This window comes from Myodes glareolus, chromosome 16 (assembly GCF_982192425.1).
Source record: "Myodes glareolus chromosome 16, mMyoGla1.1, whole genome shotgun sequence".
In the NCBI taxonomy this organism is placed as follows: domain Eukaryota; kingdom Metazoa; phylum Chordata; class Mammalia; order Rodentia; family Cricetidae; genus Myodes; species Myodes glareolus.
In genome coordinates this window covers 73,684,547-73,710,004 of record NC_142041.1, presented here as the reverse complement: position 1 = coordinate 73,710,004, position 25,458 = coordinate 73,684,547, and the positions used below count along the sequence as shown (strand labels likewise).

The following is a 25,458-nucleotide window of genomic DNA, read 5'->3' as shown; positions in this document are numbered from 1 at the left end:
GAGTATTTTACGTTGATCAACATTGAGGATTTTGTGTTCTTCCCTCACATTGCTCAGTGTGCATACACTGAAACTGTAAGGACTTGGGATAACATCTGACTTTTAAAACATTTCAGGGGACATGGTTTTGCTTTGCTTTGCATTGTGCTTGAAATGTTTTTGTAATTTGAGATTATTTTCTTTTATAAATAGTTTAAAATATACAATCCAATTCCATCTGTTGCATATACAAAGCCTTGGTACTGACAAGTGTTTAATCTTGTTTTCTTTATTAAAGTTGATTCAAATTAAATTATAACACAAAATTCTTAACAAGCAAAAATAGGTGATGTGGGAAAAGGGAGATCCACATGAGTAACTTGCAATTCTATTGGAAGAGCCTATTATGACGGTTTGAAAGCACCAACCATCTACCTCCAAGAGATATACAGAAACAGATGATCTCCAAGGAAACCAGTGCTATGTGGGTAGTTTTAGCCCACTATGGTGAAATGTACATCACAGAGCAGACACCATGCTGCAGTGTAAATATGAATTATCAATTGTGTGACTCGAGGATGCCATTGGAACTCCCACCTTTCACACTCCAAACCATGACTAAAAAACAAACAAACAAACAAAAAAACCAAAAAAACAGACTCTTTCTCTGGCAGAACTATCCCCAGCTTGTGTTTCTCAACGAAAGAAACATCTTTTCACCCAACCCTGGTACTATTAGGGCACAGGACTATAAAAAGTGGAGTAATAAATATTACCTTTAAAAAACTTTCTAGAGGTATCCTATTTTAATTGTTAATTTATTTGCTGTATTTATCTCAGGTAGAATGACAGCTACAAAAATTATCAAAAATCCTATAACTATGAAACTCATTAAATATGTATGGCATATGGGTCTTCCTTAAAGTCCTAAGTTGGACCTTGAAAGAGAAAAACAATGGCTGAGGTGTCCATTCTAATCTTCAGGCTCTTGTCTTAAATGACAGTAGACTCCATCATACAATTTTTCTCAAAATGAAGTTATTCTATCAAGAAGAATACAAAGAACATTTTCAATAATTAGCTTTATATTTAGAAGATGAGAGAGATCTGAAACAAATCATTGAAATTAAGAAACCCAGCAACATTTTCTCAGAAAATAGCAAAAGTGTAACAAATATTCATGTCTTAACTATGATTATTGAATTAATGATAGGGTCACTTCATAATGGAAAAAAAAGAAACATGTCACCCATCCCCTTCACCAAATACAAACACTAGAACAGGTTAAAATTATTACCAAATGACATCTTATTCAATCATTAAGAGACTTAGTAACAAATGAGAAATGAGCTTTGCTAGAAAAATGCATTGGATGGCTTTGGCATCTATGTGAAACTCAGTTTGTTTTTTTTTCACTACTGACAGAAAAAACAATGGATATAAGATATCTCCCTGCTCTTTTAAAACACAAGCAAATATATGGAACCTGTTCACCAGCTCAGGGCAGTTCTGCTGCAGCGGTATTGTGTAGCCTGACAGACTGAACCAGTTACTGCCGGGAGGCAGCCAACACTACCACACGGTATGTCAGTCATCACCCTGATGGTCATTAACATTCTTAGGTGGATGAATTATATGAAATAAGGTCTTAAATAGTTGTTTATATCCTAAAGAATTCCTCACTAAAACTGTAGGTTACTTTGATCAAAAAAGTAAAAACATTATTCTATCTTAATTCCTGTGTGTCTCACATAGTATACTTTATCACAGTACACACAATGAGAGCTTGAAAAAAATACATTAAAGGAAATATATAGTCTTGATTAATAAGAAAAATATAAAAACCGTAAGAACTGATTGCTTGGGAATTATACCACTTTCAAAGTGAATTTAAAGTTTTTAGCAAACACTTTTAAAATGTGGTAGAATCAGCTAAAAGCCACAACAAACTTTTAGTACAGTCTGAGATTTGTAAGGCTGACCATATGGACATGAAGGCTGAAGCAGGTGAGCTGTGTGATATTAACAGACACCAAACAATGTTTACCAATTGGATATGTGTGACTGTAAATCTAGGAGTAATGAGCTAAGTTAGTTCAGATTTCCAGTTTTCTCTGTGATACCAAAGCCGCTGGGAAAATGGAACCCCTAAACTTAAAAGTCTAGAAAAGTTGTTAGTAGGAAAGTCTGAGTTCTGTTTTGTTTGCACCTCCATGCTTCTGGCTGTGCTGACCCACTGTGGCTGTTAGTAAAAAGATGCTCTCACTCTGCGGCCCTTCAAGGGCTGTGGTGGACGATGATTGCTCAACAGAAAAGCTGCCGTCTCGCCCTCGGCTGAACACAAGAGGCTACGGAATCTGGCCAGCTGTTGAAAATTAGAGCAAAATTAATTTCACCATAGAAAGTCAGACTGAACTTAATGAGCTGTGTGGAAAAGATAAAAGAGTTATAATCTTTCCACTACCAGCATCTAAAAATATTGCAATGCTAAATTTCTAAGTTGCAACTCACAAATCATAAAGAATTGTTCTGCTAGGTTCCCTTCACTATACAAACAATGATGGATCTGAAATTAAGAATATAAACATTCTTTACTTAAGGATCAAAGTTGTAAAAGTAGGAAGTGCTCTAAATAGTACATACTGATATTCACAGAACAATTTTCCATATGTCCCCTTTCTCCTCTCCAATACACACCTGGCATATTTTCTTACAAAAATATGCTCAAATATACCTGATGTTTAAAATCTGTTTTTCAAAAAGAATCTGTTTTTCCATATAATACAGTTATAAGCTTTTTTGTATATCAATAAACATAATTTTACATAGTACTTGTAACTGTTTCAGAGTTCAATATACATTGCCTGTTAAAAATGTGATATGAAATTCCAATAATCTGGGAAAGTTTAATATTGTTTACTATGATTTTGCAAAAGTCTACAGTAATAAAATAAAGACTGGATAAATTACCTGAATAATGCTAACCTCATGTGCTACAAAAAGAACTGCTTATTAGAATAAGGTTTGCTGTTTGTTTTGATTTTTGCTGTATTTTGGTGAAGACAAATTGGTAAACTGTAAGACTGAGAGCCTTTATTCTCTATGCAGTTTTAGTCCCCTGATCTCAGAGCCACATCAGTTAGGCTTCCATCCCCTTCATTCCTTGTACAGTATCAACCAGGAGGAAAGAAGAGGAGAAAGAAACTCTCAACATTGTCTTATAAGCATGGCCTGTAGATACAGGATCACCCATTTAGAAGCAGATCTTTGTCTTCACAAATGATATTCCAGCATGTCTTTTTAAGGAGTCCAGACATGGGAATAAGGAGATAAATGATTACAACTTAGTCATTTATGTTAGAGTGGGCCATTCTAGTTGAAAACAGATAAGACTTATGAGAAAGAATCGCTGATAAAATTCAGTAACAGAGCCTAATAAAACCCTAGTCATAACTCCAATCAAGGTGATGGTGTTGGGAACGCAGTTCAACCTCAAAATAGTGATGAATGAGCCTTCCAGGACAATGCACCTCCCGAGTGACATCATTGATTGCTTAGAAGACCTGTCTTTGTCTTTGGTTTACACACACACACACACACACACACACACACACACACACACACACTTATCTAAAAGCTTGTTAATGAATCCCTACCTCTGCATCCTTTTAACCTCATCAGTATAGAAATGCATCTTATAGTAGAACTTTCTTCTCCCAGCTTGCTCATTTGCCGAGAGTCCTACACCTGTCTCCGTACTCTCTTCATCACCATCATCATGTTTCTGAGAACATGTTTTCCTGGCCTGGCCTAGGCTTAAGATGATTTCTGCAAGCACATGATGCCCCTTGTTGAGAATTCACATGTATGCTCTTTCATGTGCTTACATCCTTTTTAAACTCACTCTGAAGTATGTTAAACCATTGACATTTGACACCTCACCCCCCAAAGAAATACCGGTATTTGAACAAATCTTTTTAGCCCAGCTAGGTAGGACCTGGCAAGTCCTGCTAAGGTTAGTTTCTTTTGGTTTCATGAACTACCTGGCTAGCTCAGACACCTTATCCCCTCATGTAGACACAGGCCCATTCTGGCAGGAAACTTGCTCCTCTTTCACTATACTGACTCAGCACCCACCCATTCGTGGCAGGTACATCCCCACATAGCCTGGAGGCTGAGGTAGGTATGACCTGCTTTGCTGGTTTCCTGGGCTTCACTACTAAGGTCTTCGTTTCCTTGAGTTGCAACCTCAGCAAGATGAAATCCTTTTTCGCAAAGTCCTCTACATTTATGCCATAGTTATACTCAGCTATCTTTAAGAACTCTCTGCTGCCTGCCAAAGGTGAGTAATAATGAAAATAACCTCCTTTCTGGAACATGGAGATTCAGACACTGTGCTAAGTGCTTTATATTACATTGTTTCATTGAATCTCCCAAATGACTTATCAACAATGCCTGTTACCGCATCTCAGTAATGACAATCTTAAGAGGCAACCAGGATGTTTCAACAAATAAGTTATTCATCAACTAAATCATGAACTACCACAAAAGTAAATTGCATTAAAATTTAAAAAAAAAACATTTTAGTTTACTCTTCTTTCACTTAGTTTTATCATGGAAACATTAATAAAGTAGGAATGTTTCTCCCACCAACACACGCCCGGTTCTCAACCCACATGCCTACCCAGTCTCTCTTTGCTTAATCCAGATGAATTGAACGAAGTTTGAAATTTATGCCCTGGCCTTTTATGGCCATTCTGTTATCAGTCATCCTCATCAACTTAGACTGTGAAACCCAATATGGACAAGTTCAGTCCAGATGACTTTGAAGCAAATTCCGAACATTGGTTCATTTCAGTTTAAACATTTCAGAATGTGCCTCTCTTAGAAGCTCACTTTAAACACTTTATTAGGCACACAGTGTACACTTTTCGCATCATTTCTGAGTCTTAGACTACTGCCACCCAACTATCCTTTCTAGATCTTTACAGATCTACATTTGCAGGTACCATGCAAAGTCACTTTTGTGAAGGTGATCTCAGAACAATTAAATAACAAGACTAGGGTAATTCCAAAAATTTCAGACCTGACCAGAACACATACACATACATACAGTAAAACAAAAATAAAAATTTAAAATTTTAAAAAGTAAATGTTTTGAAAAATTATTTTTGCTAAGTCTTTAAATCAATAATATAATTGTCTATATAAAAATACTGAGCAACTGAACTTTTTTGCATTTTTATAAGCTTTATATTTTAGGAAAAATTTAGATTTACATAACTACTACAAAAAGACTATAAATATTTCCCACATATCCCAGACTCAACTTTGCTATTTATTATGTATTACATTCTATGGTTCACTTTCCATAGCTATTGTTCTGACAATAGCTTGGAATCGTTGATGAGTCTCTTCTGTACTCAGACAGCCTTTGGTTTTGTCTAATAATGACTTTTATTTACTTTCTCCCATTTTTTTCAGCACTGGGTATTGACCGTAAGGTCTTGCAGGACACTAGACAAGAACTTTTTCACAAAGCCAAATCCACAGGCACTGTGTTGAAATGTCTTGTTAGCTTCTCAGTCTCCTTTTGCTTTTAACAACCTTGGCATTTTGGAAGGAGTCCTAATTAATTACCTTATGTAAGAGCCCCTACAGTGCTTTGTCTTAGAATTTTCTTTCCTTGTGAATAAGTTGAAACTGGATTTTAAAAATATCTTTTTCTTCATTCCTTAAATCTTAATAGTAATTTTAATGGTCATTAAATGCCTCCCTCCAGCTGGGAAACATTAAAATATCTAATAGTGTCCCAGCTGTAGTCATTTTAAGTTACTGTTTTGAAGGAAACTGTCAATTCATGGGAGCTCTAAAATTAAGTTATTCTTTCACATACTATCATACATGAAAAATCACATTAACAATTTTAGCACAATGAACCTCAAACATAACTGTTTGAATCCACTGTTGAGGCAGTTATAATATGCAACTTTGTAGGGAGTTACTTTTAGTAAGGTTCATTTCATCTCACTAAATAATTAAATTAAATATCTTTATAATGTTCTTGTCTAAATCACTTATGTATTGAAAAAAACAACAATAACAAAAAGTTATTTTCCAAGTGTATTTAAAGAATAAAGATGTTCTTGAACTATGAAGGGAAACATTATCCACCTGCCATTAGCCATTCTGAAGTCATAATACTTAACTAAGTTTTTCAATTTTAGTAAATGACTAAAAGCAACTTAGCAAGTGAAAGGAAGAAAATTAACCCCATTTATAAGGCCACTGACTCAGAAGCAGGTTTTTTTTTCTCATTAGGTGATGAACAAAATTCATAGGACTCCTGGATTGTTAGTGTTTATTTACTTGTTAGTTTAATGTATATGAGTGCTTTGTGTGCATGTATGTCTACGCATCACTTTCATGCCTGGATATTATCCAAACTTTCATGAAGTATTTTACTAACTATACACTAAGTCGTTTCTTGTCTGTAACCCAAAATAAGGGAAAACACTCAATACAATCTCAGTGCTCACTCCTGAGATGACCTTAGAAAGCCAAACCAGACTTAGCCTGATGGAGGCAAGATGGAGAACACAAAGCCACGCAGACACACAGGCCTAGTGCAGGACGGCGTACTAACTCACTGCAAAAATAACTGCACCTACTGCTGTGAAGATTGCAATGTCTACCTTAAAAGAGCTAAACAGACCTCCGACGAAAGATTTTGTCTGAGAAACATAATGTTGAGGAACATATTTCTGAGGACTTACGATATCCTGAGATTCCAGACCCTGTGACCTACTCTGATGGCAGGGAGGGACTGAAGCATGAGCAAGGCCCTTAATTTGATCCCCTATCACTTTGAAAGATAAATAGAACTTTACAAAGAAAATGCCTGAGTAAATACTTTAGCAAGGAAGGTACAGATGGGAGCTACCTCTTAGTAATGTTCTTTCAGGCAGCCCCACAAAAGTTCTGTCAACAAAAGCCAAAATTCAGTTGACATTACCACAGTGGAAACACATAACAGGAGAGCTGCCACTCGAAAGTGTAAGTATACAGCATTTCCTTTGCTTGAAGCTATCGGGCATACGCATGTCTCAGGGACTGGGCTGATACCAATCTCAGTGTTCATTTCTAAAACTGTGGGAGCAGTAGTCTAGGAACTGAGGAGAAAGGAGAGGGTTGCCTTTCTTGAGGCATCGCTGTACTAACTGTCCTCTCTGTATGAGACTGTTTCTATGTCAACTGAAACAAACAAACAAACAAACAAACTAACTAACTAACAAAAGCAAATAAACACGCCTTCAAAATTATGTTTCACACTCAAAGAGACTTAAAGACAGTGGCTCTCAACCTTCGACCCTTTAATACAGTTCCTTCTGTTGCAGTGACCCCCAACCTTAAAATTACTTTTGTTGCTACTTCAAAACTATATTTTTGTTACTGTTATGAATTGTAAGGTAAATTTCAGATATATGACCTCTGTGAACATCACAACCCACAGGTTAAGAAGTGCTTAAAGTTTAATAACATAATATTTCTGAACAATGACTACAGACTTACACAAAACGTCAATTAATAGAGTTTTGAAACCATTAGCCTCGAATTGTGTGGCACATGCCTATAATCCCAGAACATGGAGGTTGAAGCAGAAAGATCCTGATTTCAAGGCCAAGATAGGCTACTTAGAAAGACCTGGTGGAAAGAAAAAATGAAGGAGAAAGGAAGTGGATGAAGGAGAGAGGAATCCTAGTCCAACCATTCACCTAATTAATGGAGGAAAACGCCAGGCTCCAAAATGTGGCAGAAATAAAAACAGCATTAAAAAGTGATTTAGCAATTTCCTTTGATAACATCACAATCAACTGGGAAGAATTATCACACCTGTTCAGAGCTGATATTTATAGGTTGTTTTAAAACAATCCATGTGACGCTCTCAAGAAGAGGTGGGACTGTCAGAGAACCGGGATATGTCCAGTAGTCCCAGGATGATGGAAGCAGACACAGGGGGTCAAAATTTGTGAATCGGGTTTGTTTGCCCTGGGAAAGCAAAAAGAATATTACAGATTACAAATCACACACAGCGAGACACAAACACATTCAAATTCTGTGTGATTACTTACTATCATTCATTAATATTTAGTAAAACAAATCTCCATCTTACTCCAAAAAAAAAAAGACTAGATAAAGTAGCCAATTCTATGAATTTATTTAAGAAGAACAAGAGAGGCAGGCATATACCTACATCCTAGCAGTCAAGAGGTAGAGGCAGCGGGGTCATGAGTTCACGGTCAGCCTGGGCTCTAAATGACATATGTAGAGAGATCCCAGGTCAAGAGAAAAAGAATTTCACTTTACATAAGTAGTCTTTTAAATAAGTTACAATTTAAGTCTTATTTCTAAAATTATAGTATTAAGAACATAAATCTGCATACATTTATTGGTGATTCTTTTAGATAATATCAGGTTCTTTGCCCCTTTAAAAAGATAAGTGACAGTAAATTCGCTCTGCAGCTTTGGTCTGGTATGTTGATACTCACTTCAAAGAAAGCAGGAGAGAAGGAAGTTATTAGTCACTAACAAATAGTAATAGTAATTAATTTTACCTTTTCCTTAATGGAATCCAAAATGTCAGTGATCTTTTGCAGCTGGGGATTGTGTTCCCCAATCTAAAAGATGTAAAAGTTCAAAACAAAAATAGTTATAATAGCAAATTAGTGCAAGCACTCCATTTCTGTCCTTAAGTTTAAATTATTTTCTAAAAGCCAGAGTCAGCTCAAGCCTATAGTGACTGTTCTAGAACCAACGTTCTCTTCTACCTGACAAGCTGATTATCCCAGAAGATTTTAGTAAAACAATTTTTTTTTGTAATATCTGAACAAGATATTACGGAGATCCTAGACTGCACCTACAGTCTGGTTCCAAAGTTGGGAGTAATAGCTTCACATGTATCAGATGGTGTACCAATGATTTGTTTTTATTTTATTTATTTATTTTTGAGTATGTGTGTATGTATATTGATCATGTATATGTGGATGCCCGAGGAGTCTAGAAGAGGGTGTCAGATTCTCTGGAGCTGGAGTTATAGGCCCTGGTGAATAATCTGACTATGGTCTGAACCCTGGTTCCCTGGAAGAGCAGCAATCACTCCTAACTGATGAGCCACATTTCAAATACAGATTAACTTCAAAGAAGCACTGCTTAGACAAGTGACTGACTATTAAGTCAGCTGTGACATTTGAATCCAGACTGACTGGGCTGCTTACATAAAATCTTGGATCTCCTACTTGCAAGCTAAAGTTACTTGAAGTCCCAGATCAAGAGGCTACCCTGAAGAGCAAATGCATTCTAAATACAAATGTATAAAATGTATACATTTCACTAATAAAAGTGTTTTCAATCTACCTAAATGTTTAAAACCCTGAGAGATTCAAGTGCCTTCTCTTGCCATTCTTGGATCCTGTTGCCAACACCTAGAGTTCTCAGATAAAATCCTGGCTGCTTCCCACATCACTCCCAATCTCTCAACCCTGCCCTATCCCCACAAGTTACAACATCACACAGATAATGAGGCATGGAAAAAGAGCACACCCTAAAGAAACTGTCCCCAAGTGTGGTGACAGAACTTGTCTGTTCACATGCAAATATCAGAAAAGGAGAAGTTTATGGCTTTTCTTTTCTTCAAAACAATTGATCAGTGTGTTTGAGGGCCTCAAAGTAATTTTCCTCTGTTCCCGGTCTCTAAATGTTGAAATCAGGAACCAGAAAAGCCTAGATTTCTTCTTGGGATTTCAGCTGTTACTTCTGCTGCTATTTTTGCTGATGCATCAGTTGCTACTCACATACAAATGCTCAAGTGGCAATGCGAAAAATAATTAGAGAGTTTCTACACTACTATGGAACATTTTACTGTTCACCTCAAAAGGGAAATACTAAATTTAAAACTAGTTTCCTGTTTAAAACTAGTTTATGTCTGACTATTTAAAATGCAACAGTGGATTCTCACCTGAAGAAATATTCCCAGGACAGCCAGCCCATCCGACTCATGAGCTGCCTCAACAAAGCTGGGGTATTTGTCTGAATTCCAGTGGACAACATGGAGCTGAAAAGAAAGCACACAACATAATTCAAACATTTGCATAAGCATGGTGAAAAGTGTAAATGCAAGTGAAACATTGATATAACTGCCTGGTGCTGGGGCCTCAAATGTATAAGGAATCTGTAGTAGTTTGACTGTAATTGACCCCCATCAGCACATAGAAAGAGGCACTGTTAAGAGATGCGTGGCCTTGTTGGAAGAGGTGTATCACTGTGGGATTGGACTTTCAGGTTGCCTTAGCTCAAGTTACACCCACTAAGACAGTTCACTTTCTACGGCTTGTGGATCAAGATGCATAACTCTCGGCTTCACCTCCAGCACCATGTCTGCCTGTACACCACCATGACCTACCATGATGATAATGGAGTAAACCTCTGGAACTGTAAGAAAACCCAATTAAATGTTGCCATAGTCATGGTGTTTCTTCACAGCAATAAAACCCTAAAACAGAATCCTTCAGTAGACCTTGACTTTATCCTTCTAATCTATTCATATAAAATGAGATCAGAACAATTGCAGGCACCGAGCTATCTCTGGTCAACTATTTGAAAGCACGTTTCCTATGTCCTGAACATTTTGCCCACTTTCTTCAGTCCTACCACACTCCAATATTGTTTTCATGTGACCTGCGGCCTCTGCCCCTCACTGAAGTTACTTCAAATGAGCAGGTATGGGCCAGATATAAGCTGTCCATGGAGTTCACTGAGGTGCCTGCACTGTAAAGGTTCAAGAAGTTAACTCGTATAAAGTGGTTGCTGAGGGTAATAAGGTTGTTTCTAAAACTGACCTGTCATATTTATCACTGCAGTCTCACATTTCTGTAGCTGGGAAATGCAAATTCTCCCTATGATAAACTATTTTAGAACTAGTCATGTTTTTATTATTAGATTATTTGTACTGTTAAGTGTTAGTTACATACATTTGTGGGATACCATTTAGTGTTCTGATGGAGGGGTACAATATTCCCATAATCATATTGAGCTGACGGACATAGGCAGTTTACATTTACTACCTTATATAAATATGTTCAGATCCATTGCCAAGAGCAAGTTTTGATGGAAAAAAAAGAGGCTTTGGGTCAAAGAATTGGAGGTGCCTGAACATGAAGAAAGTGGCAGCTAGTGCCAGAAGAAAGGGAGAGAGGAGTTTGAGAACTTGAGACTCTTGAAAAGTCTCTGCTTATTTTGTAACTTAATTCTCAGGCAAGCAGACATTCATAAAACCCAACAAAAACCTACATGTGAGCAACAGAGTATCCTTAATACAGAGGAATATGAAAAATTTCAGAATAACCAAGATGACTACCACTTCAGTTCTGCTTGAAAGAAGGACAGAGAGGAGCCAAAGGGCAACATACCATGCCCAAAAAATTTAGTTCCTATCATAAATGCTGAAGGCCATGCCATGTTGTTATAAGCAATGACCTGATGATACCAAGGATCACCTCAGATAAGATCCTTAGGGATCTTCTTCGCAGCTCAGGAGCAGAGCACTCATTCAGCCTTCATGGTCAAATCACCCTCATAGCCAACTGTCACAGAGAAAACTTGGCATATTCAAATACACATTTCATCACCATGCTTCAGAAGAAATGCACAACTTACAGGCAACGGAAATGAAGAGAATTGTAACAGTGCAACAAGCACAGAAACAAAGGGATATCCAGACAGAAGCATACAAAGTGGGTTCTGTACCACATTCCTAGTTTATGTGAGATAGTAGGGGGAGGAAAGAATCCTCAAACCACTGCATGATGAAACAAGGCTCACAGGACTCAGGAGAGATACAAACATTCCACTGTGGGGATAGGCCGATGAGGGTGGTAAAGTTTCAAATGGCTCTGTGCCAATTACAACAACTCCTTAAATATCTTGCTTAGTGAGAAATGGCATCAAAGGTTCAGGAACCCAACTGGTTAGAAAATGGGTGTGTAAGTTCAGAGAAAGAAATCTCCTATGTAGACATCTTTCTGTTAGCTAAGCAACAATAGCTTGAAATATGATGAGAAACCAGATAAAAAAATCTGTTTATTAAAAAGTCCTCTTCTCCCTCATTTAACACCTTCACAGGGGAACATATATTATAGTCTCTTTTTGTATTAAAAGTAAACAAATTAGCAACTTCCTACTTCCTGACTAACAGGATCATCAATTAGAGATGAATGACAAGTAATTAGCCGCCACAATAGTCAGATTAAGATTGTTCCTACAGGGCAGAGTAGCAAACACACCAGATTTTGAGCACCAGCAGAGGCAGGTAGGTTTCTCTGAAATTGAGATTATCCTAGTCTATACAGTGAGTCCCAGGCCAGCCAGAGTTACTTTGTAAGACTATTTAAGAACAAAATTAAAAAGATTCTTACTTGTTAGTAAAATCATTTCTAAATATAGTATTTATTTAACTTTAGTGCTTTTAAGATAAATGATTGTGAGATCCAAAATATGCTGCCAAGTACTATAGGAAAAATCTTTCATGAATGTGGAAATCTGATTTATGCTTTTCTTACATTAATGTGTTAGTTTTTCACCTGTTCTGAGATCATCGGTTTATAAAGAGAAAAGTTTTATTTAGACTCACAGTTTCAATGGTCTCAGTACATGATCAGCTAGCCCCCACCTTTTTGGTAGGTGGCAAAGTAGCATGTCTCATTTGGAGTACCTGACAGAGCAAACTGGTTACCTCATCACCAGGTAGCAAAAAATGGCATGTGAAAAAGCAAAGTCCCACTACACCCCTCAAGGGCACACTGGAAATGACCCAAGAACTTCCTCTGAGGCCACCCCTCTCAAAGGTTCATCAACCTCCCAATAACAATAACCTTGGGAGGAAAATTTTCAATGAGGGGTCTTGTGGGAGATAGTTCAGATTAAACATATAACAATGATAGATAAACCATAAACAAATACAGTTTCCAATATAGACTATTAACCTTTTAATTACACTATTCTTTCATATCCATGTGAATCAGTTACTTTTCTGTTAATGTGATCCATGACAAAAGCTCCTTACAGAAAAAAAAAAAGTTTATTTGGGCCAAGGGATCCAGAGGGTTAGAATCCATGATGGTAGGGAAACAGGCAAGCAGGCACCAGGCATGGTGGCTGGAGCAGCAAGCTGAGAGCTTGTATCTCAAACCACAAGCACAAAACAGAGAGAGTAAATGGTGAATACAGCAAGAAGCCTTGAAACCTCAAAGTCTGCCCTCAGTGACATATTTCCTCCCAGCAAGGCCACACCTCCTAAACCTCCCCAAACAGCAGCACACATAGGGGACTAAGTGCTCAAATACATGAGCCTATGTGGGGCATTCCCATTTCAACAACCATTGCATGTCTTGGCACAAATTTTTTCATGATGAGATTTCTCTAAGCTGTCTATAATATCATAAATCATAGTTGAAACATTACATTTTCATATGTTGCAATTTAAAATGTCTTTGTTTTCTTTTTGTTTCAATTTCATAATGGGAAATAACATGATTACAGCTATGTTCTTAAGCAAAGGTACCTAGAAAAGCTAATTCACACACTGGAACCATCTCTAGAGCTGAGCACAAAGGGATGTTTCTGAACTGTGGGCCAAATGTGACTGTCTCCCAGACATTAGAAATTCCAGCCCTGATATCCTCTGTGAAAATCCAGGTTTGTATCTACAGCCTTGCTATAGGCAAGCCCCAGTGGCATGGCCTTCCAAGTATATCATGAACCTCTACAGTGTCTTTACATTCTTACTCAAATTACCACTGTTTGCCTCAACTCTTTTGTAGTCTTCTGCTTTGTCTCCCTCCTCCAACATCCGTCCCACAACAGCCTGTTCTCCACTTGGCAGTCAAGTGTGTTTTAGAAAATAGAAAGCAGAGCAGGTCCGCGCTCTGCAGGACAGGGGCCTCCCCTTGTCCTCTCACCAGTTTCAGTCCTATAACGTGAACTCTTACTCTCCCTCAGCATGCTCAATCTCATTCCTACTGCACAGCACTTCTCTTTGTTATTGCCTCGACCTAGGAAACAGTCTGAGTCAAGATATTGTTCACAGCGCCTTCTCCTTGTCCTTGCATGCTGTCTCAAAGAAGCTTTGCCTAACCCCACAGTCACTCTTCAGGTCACATGCTATCAGTGTTGCCAGAGAACCAAACACCTAGCACTTCAATCCTCTCCCCTGAGGACAGAGTAAGTATTGCAACATAAAACACTGGCAAAATGGGAGTGTTAGAAGGCAGCCTAAAGGCCAGGTACACAGGAAACAAATAAGGAAACTGGAAAAGAAGTTCCATTTGCTGGATTTTCTGAACAGCACTCTCCTGGGTGTCTAACCACATCTCTGAAAATGAAAAGCTGAAGAGAATCTGTAGCACCTGGTAACTAACTGCTCAGTCTGCCTAGACAAATCATAGGCCAAACTCGCTCCACTCAAATAGTCTTTGTTGAGTCAGGAAAGGCTTGGCTTTCATCTTTTGGTAAAGTTCAGTGCTATTTAATGGTATTAAAATGAGGTATATGGCACTCCATATTTTAAGTAGAGGATTAGAAGAGTCAGAGTATTCCTAGTAAATGCAGTTATAACAAAAAGGACTACCTTACCAGAGAAAAGGGAATAAGACAATGGAGCATTAATTTTGGACTTCACAGAAATGGTATCATCTCAGGACACCCAGACCAAGTGATCAGCACAAAGGAGATTTATTTTCGCCAGAGGGGCAAAGGGAAGGGAATAGGAGACAAAGACAGGAGATACAGGATGAGAGTGAAGGGGGTCGGAACAAGAAAGAAGGAGAAAGGATACCTGTTCTGGAGGGACAGAGGACTGTCTCTGTATAGTTGCGGCCCATAGAATAATGCATTCCATTTTAATTGGGCATGTTAATTAGGTGAATTAAAGGGGGCCTTTGATTGCTGCACTTTAATACTTTGATAGCTGAATCTTTGTAGTCAGCCTCAGGAGGAGGAAGTGGCTAGCGTTAGGAATGTAATCTAATGGTTTTAGCAAGGCAAAGTAACCAGGGAGAAGGGCAAGGCCTGCCAAAGCCAAGTTTGTCCACGCTCCCAGAATCCCTTCAGTGCTGTTTATCTATGTTTTGAATAGTAGCAGAGTGCATTAGATTCTTGTAAATACAGTCTGAATTTCATGTCTAAAGCACTAATTGTTGTCATGTATGGAATGTGAGCTTTGCTTATGTCTGATTATTTGTGTTTGGATCAAACATGCACAGAGTTGAACATAATACAAATGTTTCTCTTCTCTCTGGCCTTTGAAATCCAACAGAGGAAGTTTAATGTCACATGACTTGGGTTTTAAATAAATGAATCATAATGGCTCACTGGATAAATAACTTATTCTTTTCCAGTTAGTCTCTGATTTACACCTTCTCTCACCAACAAATATACTTCTTATTTTTACTGTTATTCCTGTTTGGTCTTGTTTTATCACATAGAATCTTGTCATATATCCTAGACTGCTGGCCTGGAAGTCCTGATGCTCCTGCCTAGACATCTCCAGTGCAAGGATTGCAGGCATGTGACACCATGTTAAGATTCACCCATTTCCAAACATATAAGCAACACTACACTCTCAGAGTTTAAGGGTATGAGCGGCCACGTGTGAAGCTTTCCTGTTAGATGAATGATGCTGTCTCAGACACCGAGGTGTCTAAGTACCTGAGGATCTCTTGGGACTATAGAAGGCTTCTGCTATGGAGTAGGTTGTTTGTGCACCTTACCTCTGCAGCGTATCTCACTCCATCTACCATATGTTCAGAGCCATGGTCATCTGCTGAGCCCCAGTGTAGGTGGAACTGCCGCAACCTATAGCTTCCAGTGAGAGGACCTCCACGCAGAACTAAACACCAACACATTTTAAATGGTTAGCAAGAAAAATCACATTGATCCATCCCATCAAATCTTCTCCCTGAATCACTAAACACGTTCTTGTCCTTACAAATCGGTTCTGTTTGCTGGTATAGATACAACTTTACATATATGAAGGGTGAGAGAAAGAAACACCACTGGAAACAGAGTCCATCATGTAGATCTTTACAGAATACTTGGTAAGTCACAACACACCCACAGACAGCAAAGGAAAATGGACTGGAATTCTCAAAAGTGAAAATCCACTCTATTTAACTGAGAGCAAGCCAGATTCCCTGCATAAGAATATGAAAGGCAAAAAGGGTTCATTGTGAGCTTGGGAGAGCCAAATAGCTTGTATGATTAGATGCAGGCTGTGCAGGATGTCTGGATGACAAGGATCTGGACTTTCTCTATCTGCATAGTCTTGGATAAAACCTACCTTCTAAGCTGCCACTTACTCATCTAGCCACTGGAGAGAGACAGTCTCCCTAAGACTACTGTGCAAATAGAAGAAACATGGTAAGCAAGAGACTCTCCAGTGCACAGTACAGAGCAGCACAGTAGCTGTGCTACCCACCGCTACCATGGTCATGCTGTTGCTGTGACGTTAAAGACTGGTGCACCTTCTGTGCTTAGAGGAATTTGCAAATAAACATAAAATATAAAAAGAATTTAAATTATTTTTTAAAACTCAAGATGTCTTTGTCACTTTGATGAAGTATATTTCAGTGTTTTCCTCCAGGAAATATTATCTCTAAGATTATGATAATAAAATTATATTATAAATATATATAAACACACTTTAATACAAAGCAGTCCTAAACTAGGTGAAGGAGCACACACTTGTAATCTTGGCAACCGGAGTTATCCATTGAGTTTGAAGCTAGCCTGTATAACAAATTAAAGAATAAGAAAAGGGAGGAAGGAAAAGAGAGAGAAGTGAAAGGGAGGGGAAGGAAGGGAACAGAAGAGAGTCCTAAATTAGTTCTGCCTAATTGTTTATGCTGCAGACATAGGGACAGAAAGGAAACTTTGTATGCTGAATACACTAAACTCCACCAATGTAATGTTAAGTTGGGAGTGACACTCCAGCTCCTAACATCCATCCCAACCCACTGGTCTGGGAGTTGCGTTTGCCTGGACTCCAAATCCCAGCATGCCAGGCCCTGACCCCTCCCCGGGGTAGAGTCAGGACCATTCTCACAGGGTATTTAAGTGGGCGCCCAGAGCAGGAACACATGGTCCCAGGTTTTGCATGTGCTCCCCAGTTTTCTGTCTCCCTGCCATGCTCTCGGCCACCCGAGAGTGTTGCATTTCATAAAATATCGGTATGTTAATTTGGTTTGATTGGGCCTGATTGGATTTCTTAAGCGGCTCGTTTTAGGATTTTTTCCTAACAACCAACAGACAACAAAACTGTTAGACTGGAGAAACATAGATAATAACAACGCATATTTAAATTACTCTTCAGAAAGTGTACCAGTGCTGTGTGTTCACACACCACACACACATATGCATGCACACAATTAAAAATGATAGTACCCAAAGAAGGCTATTTCAAAGCACTCTGAACAATAAAAAAAAGAAGAGATCACCATTGAGGTCAGTGTGTGAGTTTGCTCTTGCTTTCCCCTGAGAAACACAGTACTTTTGTTGCTTCTCCTTGTACTGTGCTGCACACATGAAAGCAGAGACTGCGATCCTGCTATTCCCACTGCCTAGCTTGGTAACTGTCAGAAGAGATGCACAAATATCTGATGAATAAATGGATAAGATATTTGATTTGCCTTTAAATAGATTCACCATGAGTCCCCTGAGTGACGCCAGTCATATATTCATTACGCAGGCCTACACTGACTGCAGCTGGAATGGCACCTGAAGGAAAGTACTCAAGTGCTCTATTGTGCTTTTCTTTCTTGCTGTTGCATAACAAAATCTGAGCTGGCCAAAGAGTCAATCCCTTGCGTATAGAAAGGAGATTAGAGAGCTTAGGTAATCAATGTGGAATTGACTTTGGGAGAAAACTCAGGCAAGCTGGCTCTGGAGAAAGAAAGTGATACAAGCAGCACACATTGTTAGAGAGACATCCTACAGTTAAAGTCAGGTTAGCCAGCTTTGCCTGGCTAAACTATGTGGATTGTTTTACGGGTTACACATTCAGACTGTACAGGTCAGTATTTCAGTAAAATAGCCAAGTGAGTTTATGATAAGCGAATGCCTAATTGTGGAGAAGACTATTCTATTGAATGGGGTCAGGTCAGGAAAAGTGAGTTTAAAATATCTCTTTAGCTGGGTGATGGTAGCACAAGCATGTCTTTAATCCCAGTACTTGGGAAACAGAGGCAGGTAGATCTCTGAGTTCAAGGCCAGCCTGGTCTACAGAGGGAGTTTCAGGAAAGCCAGAGCTACACAAAGAAACCCTTGTCATAAAAAATATCTAGGTTATTAGTATCTTAATAAAACAGTTAATATGTGGCACAAGACTAATAGTGACAATTTATTTTTAACTCTTTGTGTGGAGATGGGGGGGGGTTCGAGACAGGGTTTCTCTGTGTAGCCCTGGTTGTCCTGAAACTCTCTCTGTAGGCCTTGAACTCAGAGATCCTGCCTGCCTCTGCCTCCTAACTGCTGGAGTTAAAGGCCTGTGCCACCACCACTGCTTCTTTTGGCGTTTTAAATAGGCTGACTCATGACCCTCCTAATTCAGCCTTACTGTCAGAATTTGGTTCAAGAATGGAGTTGTACTAGAAGTCTACGTTCTTGTGAGAAAACTCTAAGGAGACAAGATGAGTCCTGTGACTCCAGGATTTTCAAAAACGTGAAATTTGTCTTGGAATGTGCATTTGTGTTCCTCTCAGCTGTGTAGCATGTAGAAGTGCTTGCTACCGTTGTAATGGTAAAAATGAAATGCTGCAGATCCCCAAGTGGCTACAGTGGCAGAAATGCTGCAGGTCCCAAGCAGCAGCAGTGGACAGTGGTCCCGAGAGCCACTAGTTCCAGGCAGGGACAGCGCAGTTCCCCAAGTGGCTGCAGCAGGCCATGAGTCCCAGGCAGGGAGCCTCATGGTGGGCGAGAGACAGATGGATAGAAACGCCATGCAGAGTGAGGTTGGATATTTATTTAGTGGGTTATGAAAGGGAAGGGGAGAAAGGGAGAAGAGCAGACAGGCAGAGAGAGAGAGAGAGAGAGAGAGAGAGAGAGAGAGAGAGAGAGAGAGAGAGAGAGAGAGGAGCTGCCTCTTCATGAGGGAGATGGAAAACAGAAGGAACTCAGGCTGGAAGCTGAAGATCAGCTTGCCTGGGTAAAGAGGGAGGGAGTGGGTGTGGCTTGTCTCTTAATGGGACAGAGCATACCATTACAGTGTCGATATGCCTCTATGGAAAGACATGTTTTTGCTAAGTGAGGCTTGCCTGTTTGCCCTTGTGATAGGACATTTTACTCTGTCTGTAGCTTTGAATGAAGTTGGCTATTGCGTGAGATTTTAGTCTACCTCATTCATAGGTTCCACTCTCCCAGGTCCCACAGCCAACTAGACTGGTAAATACCTGACAAGAGAAGGAGTTGCAGGTGTGCGCCAAATGGTGGGCTGCCATCCCTGATGAGTAAATAATAAACTATTTTCTCCATTTTATTCTTTTAAAAAAGTAATAATTTCTCCAAAGTCACATGTGCTATTGTTTACCTTCATTTAGAATTTTCAAAAAGAAATCGCTTCCAAATAAAACACTAATGTAAAAGGTCAAGAGAAGCCAACCTGCCAGTTAGAACAGTGTAGAAAGTTCTGGGTGGAGTGATCCCAGGACACTACGGGAGCCAGAGTCAGATGAGATGCTGAGAAAAGGGAGTTCTGAGTTTAGAAAGACGAGTATCACAGGCGAGAGCAGCCCATCTCCACTACCAGGTTTCTCTTTCCTCGTCACCCTCCTCTATATGCAGTAGATACTTCTTCCTAAAGAATTCCATGCCCATCAGTCCTCTATTAACATTCTGAAGAGTGGGTGCCTGCAGGTTAGGCAGTGTGCACATGGGCATCTGTTCAACCAAGCAAAAATCTCAAGGACCATGAGGACAACTCTGTGCCTCTGCTGTGTTCACTGATAACATTCAGAGTTAACTTTTAGTCAAGAATGGCTTCTTGGAGCTGGAAAGGTGGCTCAGTGGCTAAGAGCACTTGTTATACAAACATGTGGGCCAGTATTTGAAAGTCAGGGCTGGGAATGGTGGCTCCCACCTTTAATTCCAGAACTCTAGAGGCAGAATTAGGCAGATCTATTTCAGTTCAAGGACAGCCCGGTTTATATAGAAAGTTCTAAGTCAGCCAGGACTTCACAGAGTGACTCTGACTCAGAAGAACAAACAAACAAACCACAAAACAAAAGAGAAAAATCTAGATGTAGCCATGAGGCACCTGCAAGCCCTGTGGGGTAAGGCAAGCAGGATTGTTGGGCTTGCAGGCTGAAGGCTTGTTCCAGGTTCATTGAGAGACCCTGTCTTAAAGGAATAAAAGAGTGGAGAGGAGAGGAAGGGAGGGAAAGGAAGGGAGAGGAGATACGGGGAGATGAGGGGAGGCGGGAAGAGAGAGAAAGAGAGAGAGACCTCGACTGCTGCAGATCAAATTGAATTGAGAAAATTTTTTTCAAATAAAATACTAATATTCATCCTTTTTGAAGTATTATCTCAATACTTTTTATTCTAATTAGATGTGAGCAGACTTTTTTGTTTATTTGAGAACATTAGATATTTTATTATTGAAATATTATAAACATATCCTGTTACAAATGTGGATGGTAGCAATTTGATATTTAGAAACTTTGAACTGTTTTTCCAAACTTCTCAGTACACTAAGCCCACCTAATAACAGATTTACAAAACTCTAAGCCCAGAAGAAATGCAGTTGAATACATATAATAAGGCCGGTTTTCCCTTTCTGCTTCTCATAAAAAGAAATATCACATTCATTTTTCTTTATGTACTTTGTACAGGTCCAGAGAAAGGCACCCCTGTGATGATCTGACAAATGCAACGAAGACACTTATACAAGCTAACAATTTTTTCACTAACAACAATGCTTTTTAACAATAGTAGAATATTATGATTTTAATTATAAGCTGATGAATCAAATGATTAAATTTTTTCAGTCCTTAATAGGAAGCTAATGACATGGCTCAGGAGATAAACATGCTTTCCCAGCAAGCCTAATACTTGAGTTCAATCCTTGGAACCTACACTAACCTCCCTAAGTGCATCAAACAATGACGTGAAAGCACAAACGACAACAAGTTTTCACACATTTCCATTTGGATATATATTTTTAACACAGTATCATTCATGCTTGGCAGCAGGTAGGCTCAAACAGTATTAAATATTCATTTTAAGTAAATATTATTTTATTCTCCCTTTAAGTAATAAACGGACATGTGAGTTAAGTTTCTACTTAGTGAGTCCACAATTCACATTGTGAAAGATATGAACCATGAGCAAATCAAATATAATTTTTAATATAAGTAATGAAAAATATAAGGATAGATGTTTTAAATATTTTTATTTTTAAATTAAATACCTCTTTCCTTCTTCCTTAAATGTTCAGTATTAGGACATAATAATAAATTATGATAATTATATCTTATCTATTATCAACGGTGTTAGAGCTATACATTTTAATGAAAAAATCCACTAAATATTTTGAATAGGAAAAATTTTTAGAGTAATATAACACTAGCCTAAACATAATTTAAAAAGTAAATGTTAGATACTAATACGGCATGCATATATGTGTGTGTGTGTGACTTCAAATATACATACATATATATCTAAATATATATCAATTTAAATATTAAAGAAAAGTGCCACACTGATTACATAATAATAAACTGTAGGGATATACTTAATTTTTGTCCTACATTTCTCTATGTTTTGTTTACTACATATACATATTGTGATTGTAAGCAAAAAAATGATTTAAAAAGCAAATCTCTTAGTACTGTATGCTTACCATAATTAGTAAAGTAATTATGACTAAACACTTTCCAGAAACGTGGGACTAGAGAAACGGCTCAACAGTTGAAGTTAAGAGTATCTGTTGCTGTTGTACAGAGGACCTGGGTTCAATTCTGCATACCCACATGGGAGCTCACGAGCATCATAACTTCTAAACATCCACACATTCATACATGTAAAATAAATAAATCTAAAAAAATAATTAAAGTTTCCAGGAAAAAGAAAGATTAAAATCTTTTATGAAACACTATTAAACTTCAATATTTTAACTGTTAAGTAATAATAAGCTGAAACCAATTTTTAAATGTCATGCAGCACACTTTTCCTACAAATTTTCTCTACTATTTTATGGTAACATAAAGATCCAAATAGATAGCACTTAAATTCACATGAAAAAATATGCTTCAATTTTGAAAATCCCAGAATGAGAGATAGGAGAATAAGTCTTAAAACAACAAATAAGCCAACAGAGCTGACCTGATTTGTCCTCTGTGTCGTCGAAGTCAACGTTGAAGGAATGACCACTGTTGCTGATGATTTTAGCTGAGGCAGGATCATACTTGATACTGAGAGGTCGGAGGGAGGAGTCATATTTCACCTCTTTGGTTTTAATCTCAATCGGAGACTGCTGATCACCATCAGCAATGGGGAAAAATTGATTCCAGTGAATAGGGCCTGATATGCATAGGACCAAAAGAAAAGGGCTAAGTAAGTTCTTCACTCAACAAATTAAAGTTGATAGCAGGCCACAGAGATGACGGCTCCACGAATAAAGGGCACGCAGTACAAACGCGACGATGAGAGTTTGGGTCCTCATCATCCATATGAACGCCAGGTGGGTGTGGAAGCTCATTTGGAACGCAACACCTAGGAGGCAGAGACAGAGGGTGTCTGGAGCAAACTAGCTAATTAGACTTACTGAATCACTGTCCTCTAGGTTCGCAGAGAGACCCTGACTCAATGATGCAGAAGGTGATGGAGAAAAAATGAGAATGACAACCAAGGTCAATCTCTGATGTTCACACACACATGCACATGTATATATACCCACACACAAGAAAACACTCGCATACACAAGCATGTCTCCCACAGCCCCCTGAAAAAGATTAGTAAAAGTAATATCCTCATCCTCAAAGCCCCAGTAACTATATTTTAAGCAAGATTAGTACTTTGTGGGCATGGAAAGCATTTATTTTGCTTTAAGTTGTTTACATAATTAAAATGTGCTTATAGGTAAAGGAATACTTACATTTTATAAAGTATTCCCCAAAGATACCCATCTACCAAGCTAAAACAAAAGTACAATTCATTGTTGCAAACAAAGAAATTCCATCTCAAAATCAAGAATGTGCCCTGCCTGCTCCAGAGGCCAGGAAGTCTATAAAGTAGAGAGATGAAAAGATCATGTTAAGCATCAACACACTCTGTCCCAAAGGTGTCTGTGAATCAGATGCTTTGGGTCATAGCAATTTCGCATTAAAAATCCCCAGAAGACACTGTACAAAAGGCATTAAATTTTCTTATTCGATCATCTCACTTATCTTTCTATGTGAGACTCTTTCTGTTCACAATCTAGTCTTTGTATTTAATATAGAAATTCTTTCCCTTTCATGGCCACCACATATAAGTTTGCTAAGGAGTACAAGATTTCAAATATGCAATGTGTCTGTCACAATGTGCAAACATTTTTTATAATAGGCAAGGCGCTGCTTTCGCTTTCGAACCCCTTTCTTCATCAATTCCTAGCCATCCACAATCAGAGCTGTTTATAGAGAAGTCAAATCTATGAAAAGCAAAAAACAAATAGCCAATTTATCTAGTCGCTTGCATTATTGTACCTCTTAAAAGAGGCCTACCTTTGTACATTTTCTAGCACATTCAAACTTAAACGTTAACATGGTTGGTTCTTAAGGAAACAGCACATGGTTCCTCAGATCTGGTGAACTTTTGAACATCCACAGTGATATATAATATTTGGTGATGTCACATGGCCAAAACCATTAAAAATGATCAGAGGTTAGTGGAAGAAGTGACAAACTGCTTGGGAAGAGGCAGTCTGTCCTGTCCAGAGTTCCCCTTCCATCCCACTTCATCACTGCTGCCCTCAGCTCAAGATCCCCTTACTCTGATCAGTCACTAATTTTGTCAAACAAGAAGAAATAACAAGGCTTGCTAAATTAGGATGTGGCACATCACAACAGAATTTTCACAAAATCTCCCTTTAAGGTGTGGGTCTCTTAAAACCACTGTATCTAAACATTTTTGTAAAGTTAAAAAATGAATAAGATATAAAATGACTCCTGGTTAATGCCTTTTCTAAGAGAAATTTTTAAATTTTCTGGAGAAGAATTTTATTGAAAACAACACTTTCTACTTCTTAGGGTAAAATCAGTACTTATTGATTAGCACAACCTTATACCTGCCAAATAATAAAAGTTATTCCATCAAAGACAAAAATTAAAAGTGTGAAATTGTCTTTCCAAAGCACAAATTAAAGAATAGTGAAATATAAGATTGTCATTGTGACATTAGTTTCATTCTTAAAATTCTCAAGTTCATCTGGTGCCATTTTAAAATTCATGACAACCTCAAGCAAGCTGCAATTAAAAATGATTTTTTTCCATTAAGGCAAAAGGATGACCACGAGTTCTGCCCAGTCTAAGTTACAGAGTGAGACACCATCTCAAACCACAAAGTCAGAAAAATAAAGTAAAAGAAAGGAAAAATTTCAGTAAATTTGCATGAAATGTACCGTAGAATACTGTCCAATAATGTACATGAAATTGAAGTTTTTAATAGTATTCGCAAACTCCATTTTGATAGACTTCTGCAATTCTTTCTCTGCAATTCTTTTGAATAATTACTTTAAACAATCAGTTCAATTCAATAGACCAAGCAGAAAAATGTTTTATGTCTAATACACTTACAATATAAAGAAAAGTACATATCTCATTGCCACACTTATCAATAAGTACACTTAGCGCCACGTTATGATTTCTATAATCATTGTTAAGCTTTGATCTCTGAACGGATCCTTTTGGTAGGAAAGGAAGAGTGAAGAGCGAGCCCTAAGCAAGCTTCACGCCAGTATGCAAATCACAAGTTAGTAAGATTTCTTCCACAGTCTCTGGAAGGCGTCCCGTGCTCACGCCGTGCTCATGCCGCCCTGAAGTTGTCCTTCTCTTCTCACAAGTGTGCCATCTGACTTCTGATCTCTCAGGCTTTCTCCGGACAGTGGTGGGCTTTTCGAGTGAAGGCGAATGAGCACCTCTGTCGGCTCTGAAAGAGCACACTAGGAACCAGGCCCCTGGCCCCCACCCACCCACCGGTTCAGAGTTCCCACCAGACGGCACCTGCCCCTGCTGAAGTCCCGCTCACCGTTGTGTTCGCCATATCCCCAGCTCAGCCTCGCCATGGTCCTCGATGGAGAGCCGCGAACCCTATGGCAGGGCGCCCGAGCCAGGGAGCTGGGCGGTCCCAGCGGGTGGAGGGCGGGGCCGACCCGTGCCCGGGAACCCGAAACCGGAGGGC

General features: G+C 38.7%; 1 protein-coding gene across 2 annotated transcripts; it reads right to left on the bottom strand.

Moving 5' to 3' along the window:
- Nucleotides 1–247: 247 nt before the first annotated feature.
- On the bottom strand, nucleotides 248–25,458 carry Ca13 (carbonic anhydrase 13). Of its 2 annotated transcripts, XM_048420209.3 has the most exons (8): nucleotides 25,306–25,458; nucleotides 22,405–22,602; nucleotides 15,801–15,919; nucleotides 9,995–10,090; nucleotides 8,595–8,657; nucleotides 7,873–8,028; nucleotides 2,189–2,344; nucleotides 248–1,022 (listed from the first exon to the last, which is right to left on the bottom strand). In XM_048420209.3, the coding sequence occupies exons 1-7, from the start codon at nucleotides 25,340–25,342 to the stop codon at nucleotides 2,225–2,227; spliced, it is 789 nt and encodes a 262-aa protein (XP_048276166.3). In that variant the 5' UTR covers nucleotides 25,343–25,458; the 3' UTR covers nucleotides 248–1,022; nucleotides 2,189–2,224. The 2 variants fall into 2 exon arrangements, with proteins under 2 accessions (XP_048276166.3, XP_048276165.3); XM_048420208.3 differs by having other exon boundaries at nucleotides 248–2,344.